This window comes from Apis mellifera, linkage group LG3, assembly GCF_003254395.2.
Source record: "Apis mellifera strain DH4 linkage group LG3, Amel_HAv3.1, whole genome shotgun sequence".
Classification (NCBI taxonomy): Eukaryota; Metazoa; Arthropoda; class Insecta; order Hymenoptera; family Apidae; genus Apis; species Apis mellifera.
The window spans coordinates 10,032,928-10,046,109 of NC_037640.1; the positions used below are offsets into that span (position 1 = coordinate 10,032,928).

Sequence of the window (13,182 nt, forward strand, 5' to 3'; positions counted from 1 at the left end):
AAAAAGAAAATGATCTCATAACCTGAAAATAATTTTTCTTAATTCATTTTATTCTCGATCGAATTAAAAAAGAAAATGATCTCATAACCTCAAAATAATGTTCTTTACATAACCTCTCGTTTTACCGTGAACAGGGTACACCGATCAAGCATATAAAGTTGTCACCCAGGCCATTCCAGGCGTACCAACAGAGCATGGGCCTGCTGACGGTGTCCACGGGAAAGATGCCATCGTCGCCCCGACGGATTCGCGGCGAGACGAAGAAGTGCCGCAAGGTCTACGGTATGGAGCATCGCGACCTATGGTGCACACAGTGCAAATGGAAGAAGGCCTGCAGTCGTTTCGGCGACTAGGCCAAGCGGCCGCTCCGTTCGTACGTCCGCGGGCGGAGACCGTCGCCGAGCCGACCCCAGAGTTTGCCAATGCTACATTAATACTTCTCTGCCAACTGCCAGCAAATACGAAATATTGCCAATTTCCAACACACACACAGTCAAACACATAGCCAGTCAAAACTTTGTTCAGTCAGTAACAGAGTCAAACAGAGTCGTCGTCGTCGTCATCGTCATTATCATCGACGCAATCGTGACGAAATTGTTGTTGTTGTTGTTGCCGCGGCGATGGCGACAATATACTCGCGCGATATACACGCGCGCGAATCGTATGGTTCGCGTTGCGTATCATCGGTCACGGATCAGCGAATATACGTACTCTACAATATCGTCCACCATTTTGCGAAACCGTTCGACCTGATCCACAAACAGATCTCCGTAAGGAAGCATCGCGACAAAAGGATCGATAACGTGATAAATCTGTTCGGTGTGGGGAGAGTTCAGTGTGTGTCGCATGTCACCGAAACACTTCTTCTCTATTTTTCTCTATCTTCGTCTTTTATTCCTCTTGTAAAATATAGTCGTGTTTTTTCCCCTCGGTGTTCCCCTCGATTTTCTCTCTCCCGGAAAACGAGGTTCACGATGAGAGAAACACGGACCTAGAAAAGAGAGAGAGAGACACGTCAATCCCATGACGGATGGCGGACCGTTAGAAGGGCCGATCACGTGTTTCGTACGTGGCGAGAAGGGAATAATACAGATTGTCAAAGGAAAATTGTGTTCGACTTCGTTCAAATGCGTACATTCGTTGCGTTGTTCGAGCGATGGTTGTAGAAGCGTTGTAAGATGAGAATCGAGTATATATATATATATACGTTCTAAGGGAAAAGAAAATAGTAAAAAAGAAATAGAAAACAGAAGATCGTTGACCGATCGTCGAACGATTTCTTATCGCTCTCGTCTGGCACTTGGCAAACTCCGTCAGGGTCTTTTTTTTTTAACCGTAATAAGGGGTTTTGACTAGTAGATAGCGAATAATTGGCGGTACGGAACGAGGCGTCCTTAGACTGTCGCGCCCTCTCTTCTCCGACTTTTTCTCTATGTTATCTCTCCGTCTATCTTTTCTCTCACTCTCTCCCACTCTTCTCCGATCAAACGCAAGAGGGCGCGGAACACAGCCTTGCTTCTGATTCGCCGGTAACGAGAAGAATTTTAAGGAAAACGAAAAAATTTAAAAAGCGAAAAAAAAAAGGAACTTTTTTTCCTGGCTCGGTAGATAGATTAAAAAAAGAGGCACGCGACTTCAAAAAAAAAAATAAAATTACGAATAGAAGTACGTGTTTCTACGGAAACGTGTGCTGGTTCCCGAACCGACTCTTAGGTCATTGCAATAGGTCTTCCTTCATCCGTGAGTGAGAGCACTCTGGCTCGATTTCCTCGCCTGGCTCTCTTGCCTTGCCTTCTCGAGGGATGTCGACGGTCGTCACGCGATCCCCCCAGAAAAAAAGAGAGACCTAGTGGGCCCCGTGTATCACGCGTGCGTGTCCCACATCATGGCCGGTCGATTCTCGTTCGACCGATTATTCGTCCGTCTGCCTCACTCGATGGGCTTTCATACGTGCATTCGTGGACGAATGTGCTCGCTGATCTCCAGAAATGTCATAAAAATAATACTTTTAATTTTATGGATATCGATTAGACAAACAACGATCGTTCGTTGTATTTTTACGATGTAGTTTTTAGAATTTAATTCGTAATATCGAATGAATGAAATCGATGTGTGTACTTTGTTTTGAGAAAAGATTAAGATTTGGATAGAGATTTTTTTCTTTTTAAAATTTGATTTTTGTTATAGAAATCTTGATTATAGATTATAGATTATAGATTATAGATTATAGATTATAGATAATGAAAAAGTTAATCGTTGCGTATCAATTTGTTATAATATAATTTAGAATATTTCTGGATTTTAGTTAAAAAAAAAAAATTACATATATTCGTTTACGAATATCACGTATACGGGATCATATAGTTGTAATAATTGTTGATACGTAACTTAGCGTGGGATACGCGCATGATCCGCGTCGATGGACGAACGGAAGACCGAGAAGACGAATCGAATATTCGGTTTGACCGATTGTTCTTCCTGGAAGGACGCAGGCAAGTCTGGAAACGAAAATTCGCCATAAATTTAAAGGCAATTGTGATATTTTTTCTCAAAATTTTATCGAATTAATTAGACGAATTCGCCGCGAGTCTACATTATGATTAGGCAGCAATTTTATGGGGATGACGATGGATCGATGAAAAAAAAAACCGTCGAAAAATAGAACAGATGTGTCCGTAAAGATAAAGATTTTGAGGGGATAGAAAACGAGGAATTATAAAAAAAGAAAAAAGAAAAAAAAAGAAAAAGAAAACGCGTTGAAAACAAAATTTTATACACCAATTATTATACTGCCAGATTAAAAAATAATTCAATGAAACGAATAAAAAATTATACGAAAAAAAAGACAAAAAAAAAAAAGTATATATAAAAGCGAAGATAAGCGATTAATATCGTTTCGAGCTTCGTGTACGAAGAAATACATACACATACACACACACGCACACCATAAAAGCTATCTTCGTGTGTGTCGAGCTCGGGCTGCTTGCTAGCCTCCTCTCGACGACCTAAGACCGCGTTCGCCGACTGAAGGGAAAAATAAGAGAATGACAAAATAATAATGCTGCGTGCACGAAATTACGTTAGAGATAGGCTTCGCAGTTGAATCGATCGATCGATTGTACTCTAGCGACAAGATTCTCTTTCCAAGATCTTGCTTATTCTGGTTATATTATTACATACATATAAATGCATGTATAACATACGTGTGTATAAAACAAAAAACAAAAAAAAAAATGGAAAAAAGAAAAAGCATAAAATTTCATAGGGCAGAAATTCTAACGTGGAGCAACTTCTACATACGTCTATATACGAGAATATGTTTCTAGGTTAACCTTTACGGTGTCGGAATTCACTTTATCGATCATTCTCAACAATGCGTTAATTTTAGATCGAAATGAAATTTATTAATTTACAATTCTTTAAAATAACACCGAGTCTTATAAGATGGAAAAATAAATTTTAACACAAGGTCGAAATCCGTATCGAATGATGTTGGAATGATCGTACCTTTGCACTTTAGAGGTTAAACTGATGTTGTCGAACTGAATGTTGCTCTCCATCTCGCTTTCGATCGTCCGCACAATTCGCGTAAATTAAACACCAATTGTTTTTTTTTTTTCTTGTATAATCGAAAAAAACGATAGCAAAATAAGAAGATGGAAAAGGAAAATATGTACGGAGAAAAAGGAAACAAAATTTTGATCGTTCACGTTTTACAAAGGATCGCTTCGAAACGTGACCATAGATTTCGCTGCAATCGCAGCAAATACAAACTTGTCGCTTTATCGATAATTATTCTGAATTATCGATATCATCATTATTACGATTATTACATTCGTTTTTCTTTCGTTAACTAAGAGACGAGCGTTATGCATATCTTCATTCTTCTTGTTTACAAAAAGCGTCGAAACTCGAAACGAGAAATTCAAAGGGTATTTCAAAGACTATAGATATAATAGTTAATGTCCATTCGTTTTTTTCTCTCCCTCTCTCTTTTGTTTCATGTCTACGAGAGGGGACTATTCCCAATTTCAATGTGTTGATCGATGCTCAGTTTTTCTTAGTACAATTTAATCGCGCGAATTCTTTTTATCTTCGTTTCGCTTAAAGCATAATTTAACAATTTCAAATCGCGTATTAATATTTAATATATGTATATATATCTATGCATATATAGTTATATTAATATTCTAATCATATATGCATATATGTATATATGCTTATAGTATATATTATACGGTAACAACATTACTTGAGATTAAGAGATTTGTCGGCTGATAAAGTAGGGAGAAAAAAAACAAAAAAAAAAAAACAAATAAAAGAAAAAGAAAAAAGAAAGAAAGAAAAGGGAGGAGAAGAGTCAATTACGGAGTTCTTTTTTTATGCTCAGAACCGCGTGAAATTCGAGCGGGAGAAAAGAAAAAAAAGAATCAGACCAATATATGTATCATTACCATGGTGGTATTATCGTTTTTTCACGACATATATACATATATATATATATATATATATAATCACATAATAAATAGGTATTTCCGAACCAAAGACGTCGTCGTATCTCCAATCATGTTTATCGAATTTCAATCGATCCGTGAAAGATTCCCTTCCCGGAAAAAACAAATCGCTTAATAAATTCATTTAATCGTTACATCACGAGGATTGTACACAATTTACGGAAATATTTTTTTTCTTTTTTTTTTTTTTTTTTTTTTTAACATGTTTTTTTCTAAGTACTTAGAAAGTAATTTGTATTTCCTTTTCGCCTCTTCGATCGGTTTAGCTGACAACGGAAAAACAAGTAGAACAGTATACTACAAATCCCAGCGAATATTCGGAGAATAGAGTTTCGTGGACGCATGGAAAAAAAACGCAAGTATTATCCGATGTCACTGTGCTCGATCGAACGTGAAGAACATTGGTATAAAGCCTGCTTAATCCTAAGGAGAGAGAAAGAAAAAGAAAAAAAAAAAAAGAAACGATCACGATCGTTACGATTTCGGGAAATTTTGAATAAGGAAAAAATTACGAATCACGGAATTACGGATTCGTAGAAAAGAGATTTTTCGAAAAGGTGAAGGAAGGAAAAAAAAAAAAAATAGGAAATGGAAGATTGCTGCATGAGAAGAGCAGCAAGCTTCGCGCGAATTAAGCCGAAGAGAATTGCAATAGGATAGAAAGTTAATTGCCGTCCAAATAGGTTCCTTCTTATTTAAATCAAAATTTGTCAGGATGGGAAAAAATGTTGTTCACGGCTATAAACTTTTCCTGAATGTAATCAGTCAGTAGAACGCCGAATAATGCTACGTGCGAAAGGAATATGGCGGATTGATGGGATGCCTCAATGTGTTTGTATAAGGGGTGGTTTAGAAAAATGGAACGCTTGAGCGTTAAAAAGTTTTTTCATCAGTTCAGGAAATTGGATTTGAAATTATTTTGAAGATATTTCGAGATCAATGAAATTAAAAGTAATATTTACTTAATAAGAAGAATGTTTTTTTTTGATTTATTAGCAACGTTTTTGATAAACGTTATTGATTAAAATAATTTTGTAATCAATATTTGTGATTTTTTTTATATTATAAAATTATAGTATTTAGTATTTATTTATATATATATATATATATATATATATATATATATATATATATATATATTAAGTGAAAGAAACGATTAAGTATTCCTTTTTTACATCCACCCTATATATTATATTAACGTCTTGTTAATATATTTAAATTCTTATTCGAATTTAACTCGAATATATATTTTTTTTTACAGTGAAACGAGAATAATTTGTGTATCCTTATAGGATTATTTCCATTTTATTTATATTATTATTCAAAATATATATATCCGTATAATTATGTATAACGGAGAGAATCTTTTAAAATTTTTAGAAATTTTGATAAATTGATTTTAATGATATATAACCGAGTAGTATTATTCGGCACACGGTCAGATAAAATTTTTAATTTTTCTCTTATCCGTAGAAAGAAAGATGAAAGAAATATTGTTCGAAACGATGAACTGCATCAGAAAGAAAAACTTGATTTTACCGTTATGCCTTTCAACAGGGAACGAGTTCGAATAAACCCGGCTCTGAATCCTTTCTTGCGTGAAGAATGTAGAAATCAAAAGAGAATTTTGGCGGGTATTAAAAATACACAGGCACTATACAATGGAAAATCAGTACAAGATTAACGATTGTGCCATTTGAAAATGCCAAATATTCTCTGGTACTTTATTTTAAAATTAAAAATTTGAAGAAAAAAAAAAACGAAAAAAAGGAAAAAAAGAAAAAAAAACAAAAAAAGAAACAAAGAAGAAAAAAATAACGAAGAGTAAACAAAGAGAAGTTTTTAAAAAAAAAGAAAAAAAGACGGACATTTAATGCGATGAGAAACGGAAAGAGATCGAGAACTTAAAAAAGATTCGTAACGGAAGCTTTACAGACTTAAAGATACCTCAGGTTTATTTCATACGGAAACGATATGGTGGGCCATTTTGATCGAAGTTAAATAGTATTCCCGAACAAAATACTGGATAACCTATATCGCACAGATAACGTATCCTCGGTCATCGTAACTCGCGTCGAGTTGTCCTCCTCTCTTCGATCAAAATGGCCCGACCGAACTAGGCACTGAAACTATATTATACATACGTATCTTCTTGCGAAGTAAACGTCAATATTACTTAGTCGAATTCGTTGCATCGAGTCGAGGACTCGCCCTCGTTATTATTGTAAAATACTATATATAATCGCATTTAATAGATCGCCTGACAACGTTCAAACGCCAGGGAAAACGAACCTGGACCCGATAATTTTCTGCCGATTACCCTCCAACGACAATATGAATAATTTAAAAAAGAAGAAAAAAAAGAAAAAAAAATACGTCGTTTTCGCGTCCACAGTGTTGCCGGTATGTTGGATGTAAACAAACATACGTTACCGTTCGATTTGAATCGTAACGTTGGATTTTCTTCCTTACCACGTAATTTGTCTCTCCGATGAATCGACGGAGAAATCATTGAATCCCGTGCAAAGGCGACAGCTGAGAGTAGAGCGCGTGAAAAAGAATCCCGGCTCCTGCACTGTTGGCAACACTGTTGGCAACACTGTTGGCCGCGATAGCCGAGCATAGTCCGCGCGCCGTATTAACCGAACATTCGATCGATTCGACAAGCGAGCCAATTAGGGGCGATCAAAAATCCTATATTGAACGACAGAGGCAACGATCGCCCCGGATAATCGATATCCACGGGCCTTCTGTCCCACCAACATGATCGCCAAGATTCGGAAGGGGGAAAAAAAACAATCGTCGCGGATAAATTAAATGGCCGGGATTTATCATACCAAAACGATCTCATATCGATTTAATTGAAATGCAATTTTTGATCGTGCGATCGACCGGGGCGCCGTTACACGTACATACACACACATGTATACACGTACACACGACACACGTGTACAGCGTGCACACACACGCGCGCGTACGTACCACGAGATACCACACACCACGTAAAAATACACGCACATGATCGGGTAAAGCGGCGACATCTTCGTAAAAGCGACGAAATTCATTGCATGTGTACCTGTTTATAAAATCGTCGCCGGCCGATGCGAGCGATGCGGATAGAAGGCGAAGCGAATATATTTATAAATTGATGTCGAATCAATTAAAGCGGAATCCTTTTGCCGTTGATCGCCACGTTTTAGGCCACGTTGCACTTGGTCGATCGCGCAAAGCAAAGACATATTATTAATAGTATATTATATTATATTATTATATTATATTATATATTATTATATTATATTATAATTATATTATAATTATATTATTACCATATTATTAATTATTAATTTTTATTGATTATTATTATTATTATTATTATTATTACCATCGTCATCGTCATTATCATCATTTCTAGGGAAAAAAAAAGAAAAAAAAAAAAGAAGAAGAAGAAGAAGAAGCTATCAAGCATAGCATCACTAAACAGTAATAGTTAATAATGAAATAAAAATAATAAAAAGAATGAAATTGAAATGAGAAAAGATATTCGAGAACCTTATCGATGCGTTATAAGGAGCTCGTTAGTATTTATGCAATACTCCGTACATCAATATGTGTGATGGATTTACTATTATCTCTACAACAAAAACATTTACTAAAAACAATATTCGGAAGAGGGCTGGCACGGCGTGCAACCAGCGACTCTTCTAAAAAAAAAATCTACATCCGTATATCGCTGCAGAAGCTACTATTTATTCAGAACTAGAGAGAGAGAGAGAAAAAAAAAGTATATCATAGATGAAAAAAAATTAACCAATAAATATTAAATATGCTGTGATTATGTCACATTATACGACACCTGAACGAATCGAACGATAAGAAGAAACGCGTCATATGGAACAACAGAACATTAGAATTATCTTACGTAATATATATATATTGAAATGATAATTTTATCATCAGACTTTTTATGCTAATAAATCTATCTATAATAAAAATATTGAATTTATTAATTCATTTTGTCCGCACGTCTTAACTTTTTTTTCTTTCTTCGTTCGTTGAACCGACGTAAAAATAAAGTTATTAAAGTATATCGTAAATAAATTTATAGATTGAGTATATGAATAGAAATATTATAAAAAAAAATATATATATATAAGATTTTAAGTTAATTAGATTTGTTTGTTTATCGTTCAAAACTTTCAATTCATTTTTTTTTTGACTATTTTATATTTAATATAATTAAATATCATAAAGTAATAATTTTTTAGTATTAAATTAATAAGAAAAGAAAATAATATGTAATTGTATTAAGTTAATTAACTGTGCTATTAGAATTTAATAATTGATATATATATTTTTCAACACATATAGGATGTTTGATAAATTTTATTTTTTATTTTTTTTTAGATTATTTTATTTATTAAGTAGATTTGCTTTTTTTTTTATATGAATAATAAAAGAGATGATATATATTTAAATCTTTAGCATTGTATTATTATAATTTCATTGTGATAGTAATAGTAGATAATTTAACATTAATTAGAGTTTATCGCTAATTTTTTTATTTCGACTGATTAAGGTCTTTCACTTGTGTACTGCATAATATTTATTTCCTTGCTCAAAAAAAAAAATATAATATATATATATATTTATATCTAATTTACCAGAATTATAAAAGAAGAAAAAATTTATTAGTAAGAAGGATTTTTTCATTCTATAATTTAATACTCGTGCCATAATGAGACATAATCGCAGCTTCGTGTAAAATCACCCACTCAAAAAAAAAAAAAAAAAATTTTAAGCCATTGTGTAAACACTTTTCGAAATTTAAAAATCCATCGAATTTTTTAAACAAATCTGTTCGGCAATCATTTTATATTCTAGTAGTATGAATGATAAAGTTAAAATGTATTATTAAAAAGTATACTAAAAATGGAGAAAAATATCTTAAATCTTAAATATAATCCTTTTCAAGACTTATTTTAAATTTTATTATAAATTTTTCATTTTTTCAATTAAATTTATTGAAAATTAACTTTTCTTTTTATATTATTGCTATATTATATATATTAGATTCAATATTTAATATCATTTTATTGTACTATATTAAGTATTATATATACATAGAAGAGAAAGAAAAAATAAAGTATGAAAAGCGTTTGAATATAAAAGAAGCTTCGATGAATTTTCTACGAGCACAAACTATATATTAACAGGATTTAAACGGGTCAATATCGAAGAGTACAGTGCCCCTAATCAATCAATGACAGTCCATTGAAGTTTCATTGATTTGTGCTTGTGCTGAAAAATGGCGGTTTCTCCTCTTAATTAATCGCTACGACTGTATTTAATATTCCGTCGAATGCCTCATAATATTTCACACGTGAACACACATACAAATACATAGAAATGTGTTAATAATTATAAATTTTGAACACCATTCTTCCTATTAACTGTAAACAAATTTTATATAGACTCCTAAGTAGTATAATATCGATAAAGTAGTTGCAATCATCGTTGTAATCATTAGCAATATTCGTTCTAATTGAAGAAGAAGAAGAAAAAAAAAAATATATAGAAAATGCAACGAAATTTCGGATATTATTATAGAGACGTATATATTATAAAGTAAGAATCTGCAGTGTAATATGGATTACTTCGGAAAAAAATATATATATATAATCATTGGGTATAGGTTAAAATCTTTTTCTCGGTACGTATCACGTAATCAATGATATAATACGAGAATATGATGCTGTCGCTGGTAGCACTATAGTAAATAAATATATATATATATATATATATAAGATAATTTGTCAGAAATGATTATAATATAAATTTTAATTATTTGCTTTTTCGTTGATAAACGGATACGAAAAAAAAAAAAAATATAAAGATAAAAATTCAAAAAAATTTTTTCGAGAAATATATTTAAATTAACTTTTTTCATTTTTTTTTTTCGCGATTTTTAATGATAAATAAAACGTTATTTCTGACGTATTATCTTATATATATATATATATATATATATATATATATATATATATATATACCGTTTCAGAATATATATATTATGTATGTATTTTAAAAAGTTTTATTTGAGAATCTTTTGTCCACATTGTTCGCGCGTTGAAGACCAAAAAAAAAAAAAAAAAAACTTGGTTCTTTTCCAAGGAAAATATTATAAATCGTTGCCGATGCATTACTATTAATTACATAATTAGACGGCGGCGAGTTTCGTTTGTTTCATTAGATGATAAATATAATTAAGATATGTAACATCGACGCGCGCCACGCATATACGAAGACTCTTTTTACACAAAGACTGTTTTATCTTCGCGTATGCCCGCGGGACTTTTTTTTTTGGTCCCTAATGTTGCACACGCGAGTTTAGATAATAAAAAGCATATCAGGATCGGATTATCGGGTATCGAAAAATCGGGTGTACAAATATTATTATACACTCGAGACGAATTTTTGTTCGTTAAATAATAATAATCGAGATGCATTTCTATGGTAGATATTACCGAAAAAAAAAAAGAAAAAAAAAAAAATGAAAAAAAAAAAAACATCGATCCGATACTGAATGCTCATAACTCGATTTGATTCGACATACTCGATGTGATCAAGCTGAGCGGATCGTAGATGTAAAAAGTACATTGTCAAAATGATTTCTAATGCTTATGTACTTCTACATAAATACATGTAAAGATATACACACATATACATACACACATACATACACACATACATATATACATGTTCATCATACGATGTTTTTTGAATACCGCTACCAATATACTATTGTACAAATATTTAATGTGAAACCATTTTTAAGAAATTTTCTCAATATATATATAATCGTCCAATTTGAGAAAAAAAAGAAACAAAGATAATTCGTAAATGATTTCGAAATATCGATATAGATATTCACGATGATAATGAATTATCAACACTACAAAGTCGACCAATCGAAAAACTCAAGAGTCGAAATCTATATTCGCAATACACTAATAGCAATAGATTTCCTGTGTTTTTATAATGCGCCCTCTTTTCGACGCGTGTCAACGAAATCCAGCACAAAGAAGAAGGGACAAATAGAAGCATTGGCGTCGCATCACGCGATACGGCCGCCTTTCGCGCCGCTGGAACACCTACGGTATTCATTATTCGACGAATCGTTTTTGCGTTTTATCCGGGCTAAATTACAAATTGTCGCCAATTGTGTCTATGTCGATAAAATACGCTCTTTCGACAAATTAGACATTACACTGAAACATGAACGCGTCCGTTTCGATAATGCAATTTCTTTTTGCAGTGACGGGCCTAACCCTAAATCATGGAACAATTCTGCGTGCTGAAAAATGCTAAACGAAAGACATTTTTTTTTTTTTTTTTTTGTTATTTTCACAACTATCGAGAATTGTGTGGTTGTGTCGAGTGTAGAATCGCAAGTGTAGAAAGTGAATTCACATAGTGACTTCATCGTTAACGTCGTCATTACGTCTGGTAATTCAACAATGATTCATTCGGGGACTTACGTATAATGAAGGTTGTTTTGCAGATTTAAGCATATATTTATTAAAGATATGCTTTAAGTAATAATGACATAATGTAGAGATAGGTAAGGAAAAATAATTAAACAATGATCGTAATTTATTTCGATTTATTATTATATTAATCGTATATTAATCTAATATTTTTACTATTTCGAATTTAATTAAACCATTTAATTATTATTCCTTTGTCTTTTATTCATTCGCTCATTTGCTTCTATTCGTTATCGTTTGTTTTCATTGATATTGATTCGAACTTGCAATTTTGTAACAGGGTATATCAAATCACGAAACATGTTGAAATAGTATATCGTAAAGTTCAATTTTTTCAATCATTCCTAAAGTATTAAAAATATTTAGTATTTAATCAATTTTATAATGTCGTGTTTGATACTTTGATTAAATTAAATAAAATAAATTCTCAATAATTGATCGCACTGATCGCGTTATATCTCGTGTATTATTTAAATTTATGATATAAGGAAAAAATTATTTCGATACAATTATGCAAATATTAAAAAAAAAATTTTAATTATTAAACGTTAAATAATTAATTTGTTGCGAGAACTGTACTGTAATATTAATACAGTGAAGTAATTAATCTTCAAAAATATGGACAAAAATATTTCACAAAATGAAATGATCATAAAAATATATATATATATATATTTATATATATAGTGCGTTAAAAGTGCGCTTCAATATAAGAGAGAAAGCTGTATTTAAACCTGTATTTATATTGTATCAAACATAATGCAGTGATAAGAATGAAAATATATTTGCAACATAGGAATAAGCACAGATAAATAAAAAAAAAAAAAAAAAAGAATAAGACATTATAAGTTTTAAGAAATGAATTTATCATGTGCTATAACAAAAATATAAATATTTAATGACAAATAAAAATCTCAAGCTATCCATATGCTAGCCGAATATTGTATAAGCCTTTTGAGATCATTGTTATTATATATAAAAATCAATATAAACGGTAGAAAGTAGCTGATTAATCGGCAACGACGACGATGACGATGATGAGGAGCGAGATAATAATATATTATAGTCATATACAATTAACATTATTAAACATTATATTTTATTAATTATTACATATATAT

The 13,182-nt window shown here is 32.0% G+C and overlaps 1 protein-coding gene across 2 annotated transcripts in view; it reads left to right on the forward strand.

Annotated features, from left to right (window-relative positions):
- The window catches only part of LOC724885 (zinc finger protein 395), a 98,330-nt gene extending 95,606 nt beyond the window's left edge, over positions 1 to 2,724 (forward strand). For both annotated transcript variants that reach the window (XM_006566788.3, XM_001120785.5), the window contains exon 8: positions 135 to 2,724. In XM_006566788.3, the coding sequence (XP_006566851.1) occupies positions 135 to 353 (219 nt within the window). In that variant the 3' untranslated portion in view covers positions 354 to 2,724. The remainder of the gene's footprint in view (positions 1 to 134) is intronic.
- Positions 2,725 to 13,182: the final 10,458 nt, after the last annotated feature.